The sequence below is a fragment of the Rattus norvegicus genome, chromosome 12 (genome assembly GCF_036323735.1).
Source record: "Rattus norvegicus strain BN/NHsdMcwi chromosome 12, GRCr8, whole genome shotgun sequence".
NCBI lineage: Eukaryota > Metazoa > Chordata > Mammalia > Rodentia > Muridae > Rattus > Rattus norvegicus.
In genome coordinates this window covers 46,388,895-46,410,710 of record NC_086030.1, presented here as the reverse complement: position 1 = coordinate 46,410,710, position 21,816 = coordinate 46,388,895, and the positions used below count along the sequence as shown (strand labels likewise).

General features: G+C 49.1%; 1 protein-coding gene across 19 annotated transcripts in view; it reads left to right on the top strand.

Moving 5' to 3' along the window:
- Positions 1-21,816, top strand: part of Cit (citron rho-interacting serine/threonine kinase) — a 161,762-nt gene that overhangs the window by 14,932 nt on the left and 125,014 nt on the right. For all 19 annotated transcript variants that reach the window (XM_039089826.2, XM_039089825.2, XM_039089824.2 and 16 more), the window contains 3 exons: positions 2,844-2,945; positions 13,554-13,696; positions 15,593-15,683. In XM_039089826.2, coding sequence (XP_038945754.1) covers positions 2,844-2,945; positions 13,554-13,696; positions 15,593-15,683 — 336 coding nt within the window. The remainder of the gene's footprint in view (positions 1-2,843; positions 2,946-13,553; positions 13,697-15,592; positions 15,684-21,816) is intronic.

The following is a 21,816-nucleotide window of genomic DNA, read 5'->3' as shown; positions in this document are numbered from 1 at the left end:
TAGCAGTTTCATTAGGAGTGATGTGAAGGGTGATGTCATGGGTGAGCCAAGGGCAGTCAGGAAAGTCCTTAGGATGAGAGGGAATGGTGACTGGGTAGAGAATTAATGGGAACTACCAGGAAGACACATGGCCGAGGTGACATCCTGGGGGTGTGAGGTCTGGGGTTCTGTACAGGGTGTGTGTGTGTGTGTGTGTGTGTGTTTGTGTGCACATGTGTTTGCACATGTGTGTATGTAGTTGCATGTATGTGTGTGTGGGTGCATGTGTGCATGTCTGTGTGCATATATGTCTTGGTATATGTGTGCACATATGTATGTATGTATGTGCATGTGTGCCTGTCAGTGCATATGTGTGTCTGTCTCTGCATGTGTACATGTTTGTATGCATGCGTGCACATGTGTGTCTGCATGTGTGCATGTATATGCATATGTGTATGCATGTGTATGCATATGTATCTGTGTGCATATATGTCTTTGTACATGCGTGCATGTGTGTATGTCTGTGCATATATGTGTCTGTCTCTGCATGTGTACATGTTTGTATGCATGTGTGCATGTGTGTGTCTGTGTGTCTCTTATGTCTCTGTGACTGTGTGCATGTATGCATGTGTGCTATTTGTGTGAGAGAGAAAGAGAGAGCAGAGGAGAGGGGAGGGGAGGGGAGGAGAGGGGAGGGGAGGGGAGGGGAGGGGAGGGGAGGGGAGGGGAGAGAGGAGTTTGGTTGAGAACTAACTGAGAAATGAAGACATTTGGGTGGGCAGTTTTTCATCATGTTAAACTACCCGACGTAACATGTACCACGTCAGCCATTTTTACCATAGGATTCAGTGTCCCTGTCCTCCATGCTGTCAACCAGTTCTGCCATGACGAAGGTCCTCAGAGAAACTAGCCTGGAAGGGAAGGTGCTTTGCTTTGGCTCACGGTGTCAGGGCTCTTACTCCACGGTCATCAGTGCCTTCCCTGCTTCAGGCCCGCAGTGCGGCAGAGTGCCATGGTTGGGGGCCCGTGGTCATGAAGAAGAAATGAGGGATGGGGAGGGAGTAGGGGAGGGGACTGTCCCTGGGGCAAGACAGGTCTTTCCAGGGCAAGCCCTCCAGTAGCCTGCTCTCTTACCTGTGCCCACCTCCTACACCCTACATTTCCCAGGAGCCCATACATTACTAATCCAAGAATGGAGTCACCAGCTTTTGGGGGACAGTTCAGATCCAATCAGAAGGCTCCTAAACAAAATCCCAAGATCCCTGTGTGGTTGCTGTTTTCTGACTTTTAAGACAGAAACTGCAGCAGGGGGTGGGAAGCCACTTGTCAGAGTCCAAGCACGACCCGGCTTCTGTGTTCCCGAATGAAGTGTGAGCAACATCACAGGAAGGGAAATGACAAGACACTGCCTGTCATTAGGAGGCTGGGGTGGGTGTGCTCACTGAGCTTCCCCACCCAGGGAAGCGCTGTCCGTCATCCATCCTCTCTCACTGAATGTGCTCAGCATGATTCTGGGTCCTCAGGCACCAGGTTAGCCCAACCCTCAAGCGCTTGTGTTAGGATGGGAACTAGGGCATATAAAAGGAAGCAAGTCTAATGTGCCACATGTGGGCAGGCAACTGAGAGCCAAACAGATGCACTTTCCTCCAGGAAAAGGACCTCAAGAGACCATGGTGCTGAGGTGCGGGCCTGGGACTTTAGAAACCCTGTTTATGAAGGAGCTAATAAAACTAGCTTTGGTGGTAAATATACCATTGATGGAGAGAGTTAATGTAATAAAGAAAAGCAGGCCCCCTAATGGAGTCACTGTGAGGATTTGGAATTTAAGGATATGAAGAGAAAAGAGCAGCATGGGAATCTGAGGGAGTAGTTAGAGAGAGAGGACATGAAGAAATGGTGTCTCATCACACGGGAGAGGCTGGACTGCTGTGACAGCCAGAAACGGTCCTCAGAGACCTGTTACCGTAAAGGAGTATTCAAGGGTCAGGCAGAGTCAACGGTGAGCCAGTGAGGCCTGGGCCTGTTCAGGTCCAGCTTCCCCCACTGACCACCTTCCCTGTCAGCAAAAAAGATCACCCTCTAACATGTTTGCTAAGCGGCTAAGATTTAGCACTGGGGTCTCCAGGGTGACTTTTGGGACTACATGGAGGAGCTGCTTAAAAACAGTTCAGAGCTAGGGGTCTAGCCCAGAGGCCAGAACGCTTGTCTAGCAAGCGTGAAGTCCTGTGTCCAGTCCGCAGCAACGACTGCATAAACTGGGCACGGTGGCACACGGACCAGCACTCAGGACGTAAAGGCCCGTGCACAGAGGCCAGAGGAGGATGGTGTGTTGCTCTGTCCCTAGAATCAGGGTCTCTCACTGGACCTGGAGCCGGACCGGCACTCACTGGTCTCTCTCCTATGGTGTGGGGGTCTGGAGTGCCCGGCTGTGCAAGCCTCTTATGTATTTACTTATTTATTTGATGTGGGCTAGCAAGCCAACTTGGGTCCCAGCCTGGCTTGCTGCCACACCCACTTGCCAGCCTCCTCACGGAGATTGAGCCCCGCACCAGCGGCACTGTGCCTCTCTCTTACCTGGCCACCATTGTTAGAACCATCCAGGAAGTGAGGGTGCATGGGAAGGGAAGGATATTTAAGCTCAAAGCGAATTGAGGAGAGATGCTAGGTGTGTAACTGGATGGATAACGTGAGGGCTCGGCAAAGCTGAGCTAAGCAGTCAGTAGCGAAATTTCAGAGCGCCATGCCAAGTGACTTTTTAGGACCCAGAAACATCAGTTTAGACTGAGAGGCGGGACATAGGCCATGTCCCCTTCACATTTACTTCTATCAAAATTACTATCTAAAGAGTTTCTCTTCGCCCCCAGGTTTCATTTTTCGAGGAGGAGAGGAACATATTATCCCAGAGCACGAGCCCTTGGATCCCCCAATTACAGTACGCCTTTCAGGACAAAAATAACCTTTACCTGGTGAGTCTTCACGTCTGTGCCCATGAAACGCTCTGCGGCTCTGATACTCAGATACCACGGGTTCTTGCCGATGTAGCCCATGACATCTCTCTCTCATTCAGTGGACCTTCTGACTAGACGCCTCCCATTGTTCTGATGATAAAGAGATAGAGGAGGCCCACTGTGCGCGGCCATGGAGTGCAGCGGCGAGAAGTCAGTCATCTAACTGGGAACGGTCTCTAACTACCTTTAATAGGATCCTGCTTTAATTAAATTAATTAATTTAGTTCCTGAGACGGGCTCATTATGTGGATCTGGCTGGCCTGGAATTTGCTCTGTAGAGTAGGCTAGCCTGCAGGCTAGCCTGGAACTCAGAGCATCAGCCACCGCCTCTGCCTGCCCAGTCCTGGGATTAAAGGTGTCCTTGTCTTGTTTTAATTTTTTTTTTTTTTATTCCTTTTTTTTCGGAGCTGGGGACCGAACTCAGGGCCTTGCGCATGCTAGGCAAGCGCTCTACCACTGAGCTAAATCCCCAACCCCTTGTTTTAGTTTTTAAAAGTGAAGGTAATAACGCAGGATGGATATAAGAAAATGCAGCCTGTTCCCTCCTCGCACACATGGAAGCCGGACAGGTTTATCTCCTAGAAGCACAGAATAGGATGGTGGTTGCCTGGTTACCAGGATGAAGAGAGGCAGGGAGTGATGGTTGATGAGTAGACAAGTTAGATTACCCTGAGTCGATAGGTAAGGGATAAATAAGTCTTAGCGTCCTATTGTGGGGAATGATATGCCTCACAATAAGTAGAAGGGGTTGAACGGTCCCAAGACAGAAAGCGGACGGTCGATGTTTAACATGGTGAATCTGTTAACTGTTTTGATTTGATTATTGTGCATTGTATCTACTTATGGAAATAGCATACTGTACTCCATGGCTATACACAGTCATTAAGTAGAAATTAAAAACACACACCAGGCCCTCCAAATCCCACCCTCTAAATGCATATGCCTGGCCAGTAGGATGGCCCTGCAAGTCGGGCTGCTTGCTGACAAGCCTGAAGACCTGAGTTCGATTCCTGGGACCCACAGGATGGAAAGAGAACTAATTCTCGCACATTGTATGCACACACACACACACTTTAAGAAGTTTAAACACGTATACTCTGAAGGCATGTGAGGAAAGTCACCATCCTCTGGAAGGAACACGCGCTGATGGAGGAGCCTGCTCCTTCTGACCTTAACTGTGTCCTATCGGGGAGAAACTGAACGCACTGCTGTGTATGCAACCAAAGGGTTTTTCTCTGCAGGCGTGGGGGCCCATGTCTTTAACCCCAGCTCTCAGGAGTCAGAGGCAGGCAGATCTCTGTGAGTTCCAGGCTGGCCAGGGCTTCATAGTCTCAGACATTGTTGACATCACTACACACTGCCATTTTCCATTCTTTTGGGGGTCAGGCATGGAGGCCAGGGCCTGGAGCGTGCCAAGCCCATGCGTTACTGAGCTGCAACCCTGGCCTCCAGGTTAGCCCTTGGATGATGGCAAGGCATTTGTTCCTGGTCCAGCCTCTTGTGTGAGACTCTAGTGTCCCCGTGGGTGAGGACAAGCAGGCTCCCAGAAGGGAGCAAGGAGCTGGTTTTTCCTTTGAACTCCCACTGGCCCAAATTTTTTTTTTTTCCTTTTAAAATGATGTTACTGCCTTTGTTTCTGATCTGGAAGAGTCAGACTGTCTCATTCCCATATGAATTGAAGTCTCTCCTTGGCTCCACCCAGACCTCTTTTGGACATGGTGGTTTGAGGACCCCATAGCTGGGGTTGCAGGCACGCACCACCATGTCCAGGCCACCGAGCTTTCTTGTGTGTCTGTACATGTTCATGTGGGTGTGTGCACACGTGCCAGAGGCCTGAGTTTGGGTATCTACTCTGACCACTCCCACCTTGACTTAGTTCTTATACAGGGTCTCACTGTGTAGTTCAGGCTGTTCTGGAACTTTCTGTGTGGAAAGTCTTAAATTCACAGAGAGCCCCTTGTCTCTGCCTGCCAAGCGCTGACGTTAAAGGCCTGTGCCACTACATCCAGATCCTCTAGGTTTCCAGACGTCCTCCTCAGGAAGGCAGTTTGCTTCCTGTGAGATAGAATCTCTCGTTGGCCTGAAGCTCGCCGATTAGGTTAGGCTAGCTGGCTAAAAAAATTCCTGGGTTGGGGATTTAGCTCAGTGGTAGAGCGCTTGCCTAGCAAGAGCAAGGCCCTGGGTTTGGTCCTCAGCTCCGGGGGTGGGGGTGGGGGTGGGGGTGGGGGGAATAAAGAAAAGAAAAAATTCCTATTTGCAGCAGCAGCCCGTCGAACACAGCTCACAATTTGTCTGTGGAGTTAGCATGGCTCATGCCAGTCTTTGGCTCCACTTATCAAGGCTCAGCTGTGACTCTGGCAGATGGCTTGTGGAAGCAAAATCACGAGGGAAGCTAGCTGAAGGCCTACAGTTTTAGGTTCTCAGTCCATCATGGCAGGGTGGGCGTGGTCGAGAAGAGAAGGGCAGCTTTTCATAGTTGCCAGGGAGCAGAGAGAGAGAGGGAGGGAGGGAGGGCGGAAGGGTAGGAGGGAGGGAGGGAGGGAGGGAGGGAGGGAGAGAGAGAGAGAGAGAGAGAGAGAGAGAGAGAGAGAGCACGCAAGAGAGCGCAAGAGCGAGCACTAGAGCTTGAAGCCAGACTCCTGGCTCCCCCTACCTTCTGAATCCCCACTCAGGGTGCTATACAGCCGTATCCAGAGCGGCTCCCGATAGAGTCCTGCTCTGGTTGTGCTGTCTGAGGGTAGTTTTTCAGTCTTTCAACCCACAGTTGTGCAATTTTGTGGACAGTGTTTCCTTTCCATATAGGAACGGCTTGGAAATGACCTGTTTGGGGCCACTGACCCCAGGGCATTTGTTGACACTGGCATCTGTTGCCATCCCGAGTCAGGAGGGAGTTAACGAAGGCAGAGCCTTTGTTTGTGCCAGAACCAAGTGACAGCTTATGATAGTTTTGACAACGAGACATGTGCTGTTTTGATCTCTTGGCTAGGATTTTCTGAATTTCAGGCATGTCTCAAAAATCACCAGGCACGTGCTTTCTTGTTTCCTCCCTGGAAGCCAGGGTTTAGGAGGCCACCATCAGGAAACCTGGTGTTTAAAAGGCCTGTTCTTGTTCTGTCGCTGCTCCATGTTTGGACTTCCCAGAGTCGTCCTTCTCAGCTTGAATTTTCTCATTGGTAAATACGATGGCCTGGGCATGTTACCGTCATTGGGGTTCTTTGAGTTTCAAATAGTTGCTCTAGTCCAGGTCTTGGGGTGTATTTCAAGAGAGTAGTCAGAGTTTGTTCTTTTCAGGAGCCACAGTTTCATTAAATGGCCTCAGTTCTTTGTCTCCACTCTCTGAGTCTCTGCTTCCGGAGGTCTGGCTGCTGCTGCTGCTGCTGCTGGTTCAGCAGCCTCTCTGAGAAGCGTTGCTCTGCAGACACAGGGCCTCCTGTTTCTGATCGTTGCTTCTTCCTTCGCCTGTGCAGTGCCATAGCATGGGCATCTGAAATCACTTGTTCTGTTGAGGCTCAGGAATGGTCCATCGTTGTCATCCTCGGCTTATTTCCTTTGTTTACCTGAACCTCTCTTGGCAGCCCTTCCTTAACTCATGTCTTGGGTTACTTGGCCAAGTGCACTGCTTCTTGTCCAGACTGTGTGAGTCAATGCTCTATAAGGACTTTTTCGTTTTAAAAAATGGCTGAATCAGGCTGGAACTCAGAGGTTCAGAGATAGAAAGCCCTCCTTGTCTCATCTGCTAGACAGCAGCTCTCAACCTCCCTAATGCTGCAGTCCTTTAACACAGTTTCCCATATTGTGGTGACCCCCCAAACCATAAAGTTATTTCATTGCTACTCCATAACTGAAAATTTGCTACTGTTATGAATCATAATATAAAAATATCTGATAAGCAGGATGTCTGATATGTGGCCCCAAAAGAGTTGTGACCCACAGGTTGAGAACCACTCAACCTGCTCTAGAGGTTACCTTGACCTTTCAGACAAATAATGTAAGGTTTCTGTCACGGACACTTTGCTTAGAGGATTCCAACATCCACCCTGATGCCAGCATTCAGAAGCACTGGGCTGAGCGCAGTGTGATGACGAGGGCTCCATTGCATTTCATGTGGCACACGCTGAGTGTGCAAACATTTCGAGGTGTCATTCCTGAGAGGCAGCTGCTCGGCATGTCTCTACTGATGCTCTGTTCCAGCAAGCTGGACTGGAACTTGTCTCAGTCCACCTGCTGGTGCTCTAACAAATTCCCAGACAGCAGTCTGTGAGGCATAGATGCATATTTGGCTCACGACCCTAAGAGCATGTCACTGGCATCAGGCTCGGACCTCGTCACAGTTTTATTGCAGTTTTTGAGAGCATGGAGGAGAGTGTCACATGCTAAGACAGTCAGCATTTGAGGCTGTGTCTCTCCTTATAAAGCCACTAATGCTATCGGCACACTGGCCACGTCTTACCTAACCTCCCAAAGGCCACACCTCAAATAGCATCGTCATAGAAATTTGGGGTTAAATAGCCAATGTTATGGACATTTTTTATCCCTATGTGTATGTATATGGGCACGCATATATGTGGTTATTATGTACACATATGTGTATATGCATGTGGAGGTCCGAGGGTGATGTTGGGAGTCTTCCTGTATCGCTCCACACTTCATTCATTGAGGCAGTCATCACATGAGCCCAGAGTTTGCCAGGCTGCTGTGTGGATCCCGGTCTCTGCCTTCCAGATTCTGGAGTTATAGGAAGACTCTGCCACGCCCATCCACGTTTACACAGGTGACAGGGATCCAAGCTCTGGTCCCCACGTCCTAGCAAGTACTTTGCCTGCTGAGTCGTCCCCAGGCCCATCTTGGGAACCGTGTGTGCAAGTGTGTGAGTGTATGAGTGTGAGTGTGAGTGGGTGTTAGTGTGTGTGTGTCAGTGTGTATACATATGAGTGTTTGAGTGTATGAGTGTGTGTCAGTGAGTGTGAGTGGGTGTGTGTGTCAGTGTGTATACATATGAGTGTTTGAGTGTATGAGTGTGTGTGTATGTGTGAGTGGGTGTGTGTGTCAGTGTGTATACATATGAGTGTTTGAGTGTATGAGTGTGTGTGTATGTGTGAGTGGGTGTGTGTGTCAGTGTGTATACGTATGAGTGTTTGAGTGTATGAGTGTGTGTGTGTGTGTGTGTGTGTGTGTGTGTGAGTGTGTGTGTGCTATGCCTTCCATGACGTGCTCGTAGAGGTCAGTTCTCTTCTTCCACAGTGTGGATTTCAGGGAGTGAATTTGGGGTGTCAGGTCCCCTTTCCTGATGAGTATCTCCTAACCCGAAAATGCAAACTTTTGAGGGCATATTCAAACCCCACAATACTAACTAACTGTGAAGTGTTCACACCCGCCTACCCTGTACACACGCACACGCACACAGATACATGCACAGAGAACACGCATTTGTCCTTCATTCTGACTTTAGCACAATGAATGGAAATTACCGTCAGTCCTTGGAGTATAGATGCAAAACCCAACAGTGAGGCTTCGGCTCCTTCCAAACGGAACACATGTAAGATCTGCCCTTTAATTAGCATTTGCAGCTGCCGCTGTAGAAGGGCCTGTCTCTGTTGGCCAGAAAGTCTTTGCTTTGAAAGAGCGAGTCCTTCACAGCCCCAAGCCAGGCTCGACTGTCAGCTGCTGTGCGGTCTCTGCCATCAGTGGGGTTGCCACATTGTTTAGGCCTGTTTCACTGGAGGGGTCTTTCTCCCATCTCATCTCCCTGACTTTCGATTGCTGTGATTTGGTGATTTCCCCATTTGTGTGCCCTGCGCCTATTCTCTGTGTAGATGTCTCTCCAGTCCTTGCAAGGGTGGACGGTGACTGTTTCGGTGCCAATGGTCTGGTTATTTTCCAGCCCTTTATTGTCTGCGATCTTGTCTTGATATTCAGAAAGCCTCGGGTAGTCACTGAAAAAAAAAAGGAAGCAGAAATGATGGCTGTATTAAAGCCAAGGTCTGTTCAAGGACAGGCTGCTGCGGAAACGTTGAATACGACGGGATTAGGAAACAGAATTGGTTCTGCAGCCTCATCAATAATGGTCCCGGTGCAGTGCTGGGTGAGTGGTGTTGGAACCAATCCTTAAAAATGCATTCTCCAGGCCGGCGAGATGGCTCAGGCGGCAGAGGCGCTCGTCCTGTGGTCCTCATGACTTGAAGTCGATCCCTGGGAACCATGTCAACTTGGGAAGAGAGAACTGACGCCACAGAGTTCTCTGACCTCTGTATGCACTCCTCTCCCCCTCTGACAGTAATAAAACAAGTAAAGTAATATATAATTTGGGAAGATACATTCCTTAACTGGATGGGGAAATTAGCACCCATATGCCCAGGACTCAGGAGGCTGAGGCAGGAGGGTTGCAAGTGTGAGGTCAAGAGTGGGACCCTGTCTCACACATTGTAGCTCTGTCACCTGTTGATGGAGGTCAGAGGGCAACTGGAGGAGTCAGTTTTCTACTGCGTGGGTCTCAGGGACCAATCTCGGGTTGTCAGACTTGGTGGGGAGCGTCTTCACCTGTAGAGCCACCTCTCTGTCCCATGTCACAGTTTTTACAAAGTACTCCTCCCAGTGACCCTGATGGACAAGCAGGCTTGAAAAACCCTCTGTGGAGGATTTTATGGGGTAGAAGCCATATTTTGGGGGTGCTGGGCAGATCCATGCCATCTCTACAAAGATGAGCAGCAAAAGTTGTGGTCAGAGCGCACCCATGGACTGAACCAGACACTGCACGTTGATTCTAGCACATCATAGGTGGGCCTTTGTCCTTCATTAGTTTATAATGGTCTCTGGGCCTCATCACTGGGCCACAGCCCATCTTGAAGACATTTAGTCTGTGACGTTCGATGGGGACTTTGGTTACCTCTTGGCTTGGTGCCGTCTTTCAGAGTCCCAAGGTGTTTCTGAAAGACCCCAAACCCTGATTCTTTCTCATTTAAGTTCAGCAGCATGGCAACCGGTTAAACCTGGGTTGCATTTCACACACACCGACTCCCCCAAGAGCACCATGTTTTCCGAATGAGAGCTTTATCTTGTAGTGTCATTGTGGGCAGTGGATGATGTCTTGATCCTCGAATGGACTCCTGAAGGTTCTGTTCTGGTGCCTCGCCCTTGCAGACTTTAGTGTGCTAATTGGAGATTGTGTTGGTGCTTGAGGAGTGATTAGGCTCTCTGATAAAGATTCGTCCTTTTTAGATGGTTGTCATTTAGGGTGTCTATTTTGGCCCCATGTCACTGAGCACACAGGCTAGCAGCTGTTGTAATCTTTGTGGCTAGTTTTCTCAATCAATCCCAGTTTCCGAAGACTCGGGGAGGCTATCTGACCCTCAGAAAAGACGAGTCGAGTTTGCGTGGACATCTTGCAGAGGGAGCGTGGTAAACCTGTGTCTTCCCCCTTTATGCTGTTTTTCTGGAAATTCCTGCTGGTTCTACTGTCAAATGGAATCTTCAGGAACTGACGCTAAATACTTAGTAGCAGTCGGCACTCAGCTCACCAAACTTGCCGACGGTTGCTGTGGTTTTGACTTTCTCAGCCTTAATCTTAGAAGCCATTCTGGTGCTCACAGCACAGAACCCACAGGTCTGTAACAGTGGTATGTCATCACACATAGGCATTGTTCTTATTTAAAGCCATCTGCGTTCCCAAAGTACTAGTGCGTCTGCTATTATCTGCGGATTCCCTTTTGCTGCTCGAGACCCTCCTAATGGCAGTATATATTTAAAGCAGACTTAGAAATTAGCATTCACCCACATTGCCATGCCTGTAGAGAACCAGGTTGGGATGAGTGGGTGAGTTACAGCAAGCCAGGTGGCTCCTGTGGGCTCTGTGGGGCTGAGGTGAGGGGCTGACGTCATTGTCATCGGCTGGGAGTTTGGAGGAAATAGGTTTACCCCTTCTAGGTGTCATACTTCTTGCTGGTGAGCCACTTTGCTCTTAGCAACTGTGGTACGAAATGACATCTTGCCTCCCCACGCCAGTGGTCCTGTGTGTGCCGAGGGAGAGAAGCCACGTGAGCGGGTTGGTTCCCAGGCTGTGAGGCTGTGCAAGTCCCCAGGGGTATCTGCTTCTGGGCTGGCCTGGTGCTAGGTGGACTTCTTAGAGTCTTTAGGAGGACCAGCCTGGAGCCTCTGGAGGTCCTCCTTCTGACTTGCTGTGGGAACTTTCTCTTGCCTTGATAAACACCACAAGCCAAAAGCAGCTAGGGGAGGAAAGGTGTTCCATTTGATGCTTCTGGGGCACAGTCCACTCCTGAAAGGAACAATAAGAACTGAGGTAGGAAGCCCCTTATGGGCTTGCCCTCAGGCTGACATCCGGCTGCCTTCCTTCCATAGCCCGGGCCCACCTGCTTAGGGTTAGTACCACCCTCCGAGAGCTGGGAATCAAGAACAGGCCCACTGCCATGCCCACCAGCCACGAGTTGGCGTGGGGGGCGTGATCCATCTGCTGAGGGTCCTTCTCAGGTGTTGGCAACCTTGGGTGGCCGCCACACTTGCCTAGAGTTGTTTTCTAAGAGTACAGGAGAGGCAAGCTTGGGAGGATAACAGAATTCACAGCCCAGAACCGGCTCCTGGGCTCCGTAGACATATCCATTTCTTCCCCCATTGCTGTGACTCAATGCTTGGCAAGAAGAAGCCGCAGGGCGGAAGGTTGGTTGTGGGGAAGGCATGGCAGCAGGACGGTGAGGATTGCTCACATTGTGTCCTCTGTCAGCCCAGGACCCCAGCCACTGGAGCTGTGCTGCCCATGTCTAGGGCGGCTCTTCTCTGTTCACACCCTCACAGCCACCCCTCCTCCAGGGGTGTTTCCATGGTGATCCTAAGTGCAATCAAGTGACAGGGTGAACATCACAGCGGATTTAGTGTTTGTTGACAGAAGTGCATTGAAACGTGGCCTCTCTTGAGAGAATTGGATGCAAGCTGACGCTGGCCAACACAGTGGACCTTAGAGCAGAGGTCAGAGAGCCCCAGGAGAAGGGCAGCACACTCAAGTGGGTCCTAGCTTCTCTACAGCCAGAAACAAAGCACAGTGAGGGAAGGGGAGGAGGCCTGGATCTCCCAGGCACTGAGCCAGGGTCTTTCAGGTCCTGCTCAATCCTCACACTGTAGCCTGGGGATTAGTCTTACCTTGAGTTCTCAGAGGTGGACCATGAAAGGTTGAGTCATGAAGCCACCAGGTGAGTTACACCGAGTTCACCGGCCTCCAAGTCATTCAAGGAGTCAGGAACGCCAGGAACGCCACACCTGATTCTCATCAAAAAGATGGCGGGCTTCGGATTTAGCTCAGTGGGTAAAAAGCGCTCGCCGTGCAGGTGTGACGCATTCAGTCCAAATTACAGCATCCATGCAAAGCCGGATGCTGTGTGAGCATCAGTCGGCCCAGGGTTCCTTCAGGGAGGCCGGAAGCTGAAGCAGGAGGATGTCTGGAAGCTGGTGGCCAGCTTATCTGGCTTTGTAGCGGCAAACCACAAAGAGACCCTGACAAGATTGGAAGCAAGGACTGACTGACACCTGTGATTGTCCTCTGACCTCTGCCTGTGTGTCATGGCAGGTGTGTGCCTATGTTCACACATGTACAAATGCTGTGTGTGTGCATTGTGTATGCACAAATGCATACAAACACGCGCGTGCGTGCATTTTCACATTGATGGTTTTCACTTCCTTGGGGTGGAGTTTTCTTCTCTAAGCATTTTAGCTGAGAGGTTATATAGTCTGATTTATTTCTTATATATGTCAACAAGTTAATTTTCTTTCTGATTGGAAATGGAGGTTATTTTTATCCTGTACAGAATGTCGCTTTCTGCGATATGGACCACTTTCCATAGTAGCACGGATACCTAGAGTCATGTGGTTTTAATATCCCAGTCGTAGCCCATGATTTAGAGGACTCACAATTTAGCCAGTCCTTATGGATGGCGATTTGGATGATCTCCAAGTGTATTTCCCTGTTATAAACCATTCAGTGGAGGACCTATTTACTTATCTATCTTTTATCTCTGCATTGTAAGTACCAATAAAGTAAATTGTTCGGAGTGGAATAGCTAGGCCAAAGGCTATATATTCACTGTTAAATTTTTAATAAGAGATCATCAGCTGCCTTCCACACTGACTGTAAAGGGGAAAGATTGCATTGCGTTTACCACAGGCCTCCTACCGTCCGCTCTGAGCTGAGGGGATGCAAAGTGAACGTTGGCGAGTTTGTTGCCCTCTAGGGTATCCATCTACGCAGTGGGCCTGATCCGAGGGAGCGAATGTCTGGGGTGTCGACTCTGGTGGGTGTCGGAGGAGGAGGAGGATTTACTTCAGCTTCTCAGGTTGGCCTCGAAAGCATCACGCAGGGCGACGTCTGTGGACGTTCTCTCCATTCCTTGGCGTCACGTATGCCATTGCTGTGGGGCAGAGGCCTTACCTCGTGTCTTAGGATACGTCTTCCACACCTTTGTCGCCCCGTACACGGTCGTGATTACCTTGTCTGATGTTTGAGGGCCCTGATGGAGGTGTTCCCTGTTTGGGGTTTGTAAAAAAATGAGTGACTTTGCCTCTCTGCAGGTCATGGAGTATCAGCCTGGAGGGGATTTGCTGTCTCTTCTGAATAGATATGAGGACCAGTTAGATGAAAACATGATTCAGTTTTACCTTGCTGAGCTGATCTTGGCTGTCCACAGCGTGCACCAGATGGGATATGTGCATCGGTAAGTGAGGCCCCAGGACCGCACCGAGAGCGTCTCTGCCTCACGTCCGGGTTCCTGAGCGGCGAGAGACTTCCGGGTCAGAGGGCATCTTCATCTGGTTTTAGCCAGCCTGGCCTGTGATTGGCTTAATGGCTCTCCAAAGTGGCCTGCATCCTATCTTAGCACATCCATTCGACCATAGACCTGGCCATCAGATGCAGCCAGTTAGGAGCAGGAACCCCTTTTGTGGGCCCTTAGGTGGGGAAACTGAGAGATGGGGAGAGGGGCTGGCTCCTATCCTGGGAGCAGCCAGTCAGCCTGGCGTTGCTGGACCAAGTACCTAGTGGTTGAGAAAGGGCCGTTTTGGCTCCCTGACTTGTGGGTTTCCTTGGTCCGTTTGTTCCGTTGCCTTGGGTGTATGGCAGAAGCCTGTGTCACAGTGACACCCACTCTGTGACTGAGACACAGAGACGGGAGGAGCCGGTCCTGCAGATGATTCAAATCTGAAATTTCCCTTCAGGGCTAGTGTACCTTGGCTGCCTGCCGTGATGCTTGAATTGATGGGGTCATGAGGACTCGGACTTCATTAATGGGTTAATGTACCGAGGAAGACATTCTTCGGTGTAACCTTGGGATTTTCCACCTGAGTTCCCCAAAATAACGACTCTGAGACTTCTCATATATGAGTAAATGCGTAGCCCGATGGCTTTGGCTTGTCTCCGCTAGCTCTTAACTCGGTTATCCCGTTTAAGCTAGTCTAAGTCATGCCGTGTGGTTAGTTACCTCTCCGAGGTTCACATGCCTTCCTGCATCAGTGTTGGGACAAATCCCTCATGCCTGACTATTTCCCAGAATCCTCTCTCTCTCCCCTGGATGTCCCACCTTCTATTCCAGCCTCAGCTCATTGGCCGTAGGCTTTTTATTGACAGGTGATTCTTCCACACAGTACATAACGATTCTTTCTGCATTTTGGTGTTGTGGGGGAGTTCTAGTAACTGTGAGGTGGGGCTGGATTGAACAAGTAAATTCCTGGAGAGCGCCTTTGAAATGTACACTTCATCCCTGTTCCTCTGGTCGCTCTCTGTTTTCTGTTGTCTACAAAGTGAGCTGCTTTGCTGGGTAACAGTCCCCATGCCATGATCCTCTGATGCCATGATCCTCTGCTGGGCATCAGGTTCAAAGCAGCAAGGCCACCTGCTGGACTCGAACCTCTGCAGCAGGGTGTGAAGGCCAAACTCCTGTTTCTCAAAATGTTCCTCTCAGAGATGACAAGTGTGTAAACCATAAGGCAGGTCTCAGTGACCTGACGATCCCCCACTGTGTGCCACCTCTTACGGGAATCCACCAGCACCCTCTTAAGTCACGCTGGGGTTCAAGCTTGCAACACATGTGCATTTGGAGGGCAGGTTCACACTGTAGCATGTTAGTAAGTCGCAAAGATGATTTGCAGAAGTCTCCACTCACAGCTGTCTCTTCATATCCTCGCATGTCTGATTTCCATGTATACCTTAGAATGTTGTGTGCGTGCGCTCGAGCATGCATGCAAACACACACACACACACACACACACACACACACACACACACACACACACACACACCACAGTGGAGATACAGAGTATGGGATAAAGACCTTTCCATGTGTGAACCACAGGACCTTGGGCACGTGCCTTGGGTTTTTCGGTCTTAGATTTTGCAGCGTAAAAAGGTTTGCTTTCGTTTTCTCCCTCCCTTTCAAAAAAGTTAAATTTAGTTTTCAAGATGGGTGCTAATCACTCGTCTCTGCCAGTAGGGAGGATCTGCCTAGCATAACACAGGCACTAAGGTTCTCTGCTGTCGTGAGGCCTGAGGTGTACAGCTGGCTGCTGACTGACACAAACGCCATACTAATCCAGTGCCGGGACCTTCTTTCTCACAGAGACATCAAGCCGGAGAACATCCTCATTGACCGAACGGGACACATCAAGCTGGTGGATTTTGGATCAGCCGCTAAGATGAATTCAAATAAGGTGATTAGAAAGTCGAGCGAGACAGACCGCTCAGGGGTTCCGTTCGCTAAGGAGCGTTCTGTGTCCTCATGCATCCGGCAGATGTGAGGATTCCGTGGTGAGCAGCACTGGGGAGCCTCACCGCCCCGCTTTGACTTCTGTGTGATGGAGTGGAGGTTACAGAGATGCCTCCCAGGTGTGTCTCCCTCATGTTAATGCCTGCCAGCATCCCGCCAACCCTGAGTATTCTTACCCTTCCCTTTAAAAGAACGGAAGATGCTCATTTTATTTTCCCTCACCTAGAGAGGCCGTGCTCTGTTGCGTCACCCAGCTTCATTTAAAAATATTTTGATGAAACGTGACTTCCTTCTCCTTAAACGTTCTCCATGTGCAGCAAAATTGAACTTGCTAACTAGCACTAGAGACTTGGAACTAAATATCCCGAGATGTCAGGATGTTGATGTTCAAAGTATCATTTTCAAGCCTTGGGCCCTTGGAAAAGTTAAGTCACATTGCACATGCTAATTAGACAGCCAGGAGAAGGGGCCGTTTGAGATGAAGACGGCTGCTTTCAAGGAAGTTAACAAAATTAAAGAGGCCAAGAGCTAAGAACCCTCTAATAAAGTTGGCTCCTACTGAAATGTGGATTCCAGGTTGGCTGCGTAGGAAGGACAGGTCTTTGGGAAAAGCTTCCTCAGGCTTTGAGTCTGAGCTGCTCGGTGACTGGAGCAAATCCCCTCTCCAGAAGACGTAGATTCTACTTAAAATGCATAAAACCTGAGGCTGGAGAGACCGCTCTTCAGAACACCTCCAGGTCTGAGACTTAAGTCCTTTATATGAAGGACAATATGTAAAATTACTTTTTCATCCCCAGATTCCTCTGGGAAAGGTGGATATTATTAGGTTGATATTAGGAAAAGGCTCAGAGCATGTTAACTCTGTGCACTTTGGAATCTGGCCTGTGTGTTCTGCCGCTCTGAGAACTTTTTGAGGTAACTTACTCAGCTTTAGGCTGCTGGGAAAACAGGGGCTCCTCCATGCTGTCTAAAGCCGCATTACTTTCTTTTTACTTTAAGGTTTTATTCTTTTAAAAAGGATTCATATTATAATAATTATTATTAGTTTTAATTATTATTATTGGATTTTTGAGACACAGTTTCTCTGTGCAGCCCTGGCTGTCCTAGAACTCACTTTGTAGACCAGGCTGGCCTCAAACTCAAAGATCTCCCTGCCTTTGCCTCCTGAGTGCTGGGATTAAAGGTGTGCGCCATCACTGCCTGGGATTATTATTGTTTTTATGTGTGTGTGTGTGTGTGTGTGTGTGTGTGTGTGTGTGTGTGTGTGCATGCCTGAGAAGGCCAGAAGAGGATGACAGGTTCCCCCAAAGCTGAAGTGACAGGGTGCTGTGAGCTGCCTGGCCTCAAGTGCTGGGACTCAGAGTTGGGTCCTCTAGGCCGGCAGCAAATGCTAACAACAGTTGACCCATCTTTCCAGCCGCTCAGGTGATTTTCTTACCATTTATTTATTTATTCATCATTTAAGAATGATGTAATCAGGGGCTGGTGAGATGATTCATCGTGTTAGGACACTTGCTGTCAGTTCTGATAACCCAAGTTCCACCTCTGGGCCCACACGGTAGAAGGAAGAAAACTCAACTTCTCTCCACAAACTGTCCTCTGACCCCAGCATGCACACAGTGGCACACACACAAACACACACACACACACACACACACACACACACACATACATACACACATACACATACACACACACATACACACGCACACACACGCACTCACACACACATACATACACATACACACACACAGAATAAATGAGTATACATAATACAAAAGAATTTTAAAAATATTGTAGAATCAAATAATTTTATGCTTTAAATTCCAAAATAAAATAGCATTGAGGATGCCTGGAAATAAAAACCGCAGGGAAATATTTCATTTCATAAGCCCATAAATCCATATATACTATATTTAACAAAAGGTGTTGAGGGTATAGCTTGGTGGTAGAGGATATACTTTCTGTGGGCTAAGGCTCTGAGACCCATCCCCGGCACCTCCCCTCCCTTTCCGCCCCACATAACATCCGATTCAGAAATGTGAAATAGATTCAGACATTGAATTTAGTGGGGAAATGCATAGGGAACAGATTAAATAGCATAAAACTGTCCAGGGATTTAGAAGCTCACAGACTGTATTAGCAACATTAATAAACTGATGTGCTCGGGGGAAAAAATTACAGGACATGTTTATAGCCCGACAGCAAATCCTTCACTATCGCCGTCTGGGTAATTCTTTGATGTGGGACCTGTGCTGTGTGTTACTGGATGTCTGGCTAAGTCCCTGACCTCTGCTAGCTTCATCTGCCTGCCCTTCAGTTATGGCGTCCTCAGATCTCTTCAGCTCTCCCGGTGTACTCAGGGTGGAGGCAAGAAAACCCACCCTGGGTTGGGAATGCCGAGTGTAGATTGAGAAGTGTTTGAAAATGAAATAATTATAGAGTTGGCAACCGTAGATGACAGTTTACCGCCATTGCTTAGTAAATAACAAGAGGGTGAACCGTATGCTCTGAGCTGGGAATGGCGGCTCATACTTTAATCCCAGCATTTGGGAAGCAGAAGGATATCTGTGAGTTAGAGGCCAGCCTGGTCTACATAGCAAGTTTTAGGGTAGCCTGGTCTACCTAGTGTAGACAAGGGCTGGGGTCATTCTCTCCACTGTCTCCTCAGTTTGAACTGCAGCAGGCGGCTCTCCGGGCAGGAGACATTCGTTATTGGTCATGGAGTCACGGTGCTCAGACACACTTGAGAGGCTTCGCCCCTTCCTGTGCTGTCAGGGCCAGAATGGGAAAAGCAGATGAGGACACATTTTACAAATTTGTAGTGTTTTAGCGTGTGTGTGTGTGTGTGTGTGTGTGTGTGTGTGTGTGTATGCACATGTGTGAGTATGTGGATGGGTGATGTGTGAAGCATGTATGTGTAGATGTGCATGCATGTGTGACCGTGCGTGCATATATGGATGAGTGAGTGTGTGCATGCATGTATGTGTGTGTGCATGTATGTGGGAGTGGGTGGATATTTGATGTGTGAAGCATGCTTGTGTATATGTGTGGATGTGCATGGATGAGTGAGTGTGTGCGTGTGCGTGTATGTATGTATGTATGTATGTATGTATGTATGTATGTATGTGTGTGTGTGTGTGTGTGAGTGTAGGTGTGTGCAGGCACGTGTAGCAGTCAGGATAACCTCCAGCCCCACTCCTCCAGTTGTACCTTGTTTGATGTGGGATCTTGTTGCTTCTGTATACAGCAGGCTGCCTGGCCCGTGGGTTCCTGGGGATTCTTCTGTTTCCACCCGTGTCTGGTGATAGGTGTGCTGGAATGCAGGTGCTCCTGTGCTTGGCTTTCTGTGGATTCTGATCCTAGAATTCAGGTTCTCCGGCTTTCACTGCAAATGCTTTACCCCCTGAGCCATCTCCCCAGCCCTTTTAGCAGTTTTTTTTGGTTCTTTTTTTCGGAGCTGGGGACCGAACCTAGGGCCTTGCGCTTCCTAGGCAAGCGCTCTACCACTGAGCTAAATCCCCAACCCCTTAGCAGTGTTTTAAGTGTAAAGGTCTTTTATTGTAGAACAGCAATTTATAGTCTAGATCCTGTGGATTTATCGATGAGAAGTTATATTGCTTTGTCTCTGATTAATGGTAGGCATAGAGCTGAACGTGTTCGTATTGGATAGGATAGGTAGGTTATAGGCCTAACGTAGTTCTGCTTGGTTTTCGTATTATAACTACTATGAGAATACAGTCTGGGCTGGGGAGATGACTCATTTGGTGAAGTGCCGTCTTGTAAGCAGGAGGACCTGAGTTCAGTCCCACGTGAAAAGGTGCACAGTGAAATCCAGAGCCGGGGAGCCTGGGACTGGTTAGTTAGCAGAAGCAGTGAGCTCCAGGTTCACTGAGAGATCCTCTCTCAGAAACCAAGGCCGAGAGGGCTGGCAAGATGGCTCAGCAGGTTAAAGGAGTTTGCTGCCAAGTCTGACAACTTGAGTTCTATACCTAGGACCCACTTGCAGGAAGGGAAGTACTGAAGTCTTCAAGCTGTCCCATGACCTCTACATGCTTGGCGTGGTATGCTTGTGTGTGCATGTGTGTGCGTGTGTGCGCGCACATGTGTGGGTAAGACATGAAGGTAGAAAGTGAGGAGGACACCCAGCTTGTCCTGTGTCCTCTCTTCACATATGCACACGTGTGCCCCCCGGTTCCCATGTGCTGAACTTCCGGCACGCCATCCATCCGTAAGCCCACAGATCTCTGTTCATTTCCAGATGTCCTCCTGTCCTGTGGGTACTCGTGAGTCATACACAAGTTGTGATCTTTCCAGCTCCAGCTGCCTTTATTTCAAGCTTCTCATTCAGAAGGTGCCTTTAGTGCACCTCACCTTGGTCAGCAGGACCTCAGGGCCCTCAGTGTGACCTAGGCCCCCTTCCCTGATCGGAGTCTGAGAAGGGTGGACAGCTGACGGGTCTCTCCTGGCTCTCAGGAAGCTAGTTGTAACAAGTTTGTAAATAAACTAGTGTGTAGTAGTCGGTTCTCCAGAAGCTGGAAACCCAGAGGCAAAAATCGTTTTCACACTTATGTAGGAGCAAAGGCTTCTTCTATTTCTCTTGTTTTCCTAGTCCCTGTCTTGTGTATTTATAGACAGAAGTGTGCCTGTAACATAGACACATGGAAATCACGCCTGTGCCTCTGCCCTCCCCTCTCCCTCCACCCCCTCTCTCAGGCCCACACTCTGGGGGTGTAGGCTTTCCCAGCCCCAAAGCTAGAAATTAGAGAAATGAAAACTTATTCCTCCTTCTGCAGGCATGTATGCATGTGTGCATGTGCACATGTGTGTGCTTGTGTGTGCGTGCATGAGGGTGTATGTGCGTGTGTGTGTGTGTGTGTGTGTGTGTGCACAAGCATGAGTGCTACAAGGAGAAGTTGTTTGCGAAGTTTTACATCTCAGATTTTTATGGCAATGGTTTAAGAAAAAGAGAATAGTTTCCTCCAGTATTTTATTTTAAAGATTTATTTAGAAATGATGGTGGTGTGCATAGCTAGTGCAGTCCCCACAGAGTCCAGGAGGGGCATCTGACTCCCCCCCACGCCCTCCCCATCTCCCAAGCTGGGTTTCAAAGTGGTTGCGAACCTCTCCTGTGGCTGCCCGAAGTCAGACTGGATCCTCTAGGGATCAGTTCCTTTGTGTTTACTTTTTGGTTTCTTTTTTTTTTTTGGTTCTTTTTTTCGGAGCTGGGGACCGAACCCAGGGCCTTGCGCTTCCTAGGTAAGCGCTGTACCACTGAGCTAAATCCCCAGCCCCTACTTTTTGGTTTCTTAAGACAGGGTTTTTCTATGTAGCCCTGAGTGTCCTGGAACTGTAGACCAGGCTGGCCTCAAACTCAGAGATCTACCTTCCTCTGCCTCCTGAGTGCTCAGCGTGCTTTCTTAGCCATGGGACCGTCACTCTGACTGTTCCATTTCCTTTAGAAGATTGTACTAAGTTTCCAGCTGTACGCTGCTCTACCCCTTGCTGCCTTTCCCTTGATTCTTCCCTTTCTTCCTAAGACATGGCAGGCGCGCTCTCTCCTGCTCTTCTGTCTCTGTTGGACTGGCTTTATTTTCTCTGTCTGCAGAGTAAGAATTAAAGTTGAACAATACCTGAGCCCTGTCAGACAGTGTGCTTCCTGGGCAGCTGGAGTAGTGTCTTAGTCAGAGTTTTACTGCTGTGAACAGATACTGTGACCAAGGCAACTCTTTTTTTTTTTTTTTTTTAAAGATTTATTTGTCACGTATTAATTACACTGTCTCTCTGTCTTCAGACGCACCAGTAGAGGGCATCAGATCCCATTACAGATGGTTGTGAGGCAACATGTGGTTGCTGGGATTTGAACTCAGGATCTCTGGAAGAGCAGCAGTCAGTGTCCTAACTGCTGAGCCACCTCTCCAGCCCAAGGCAACTCTTATAAGGACAACATTTAATTGGGGCTGGCTTACAGGTTCAGAGGTTCAGTCCATTATCATCGAGGTGGGAACATGGCAGCATCCAGGCAGGCCTGGTGCAGGAGGAGCTGAGAGTTCTACATCTTTGTCTGAAGGCTGCTA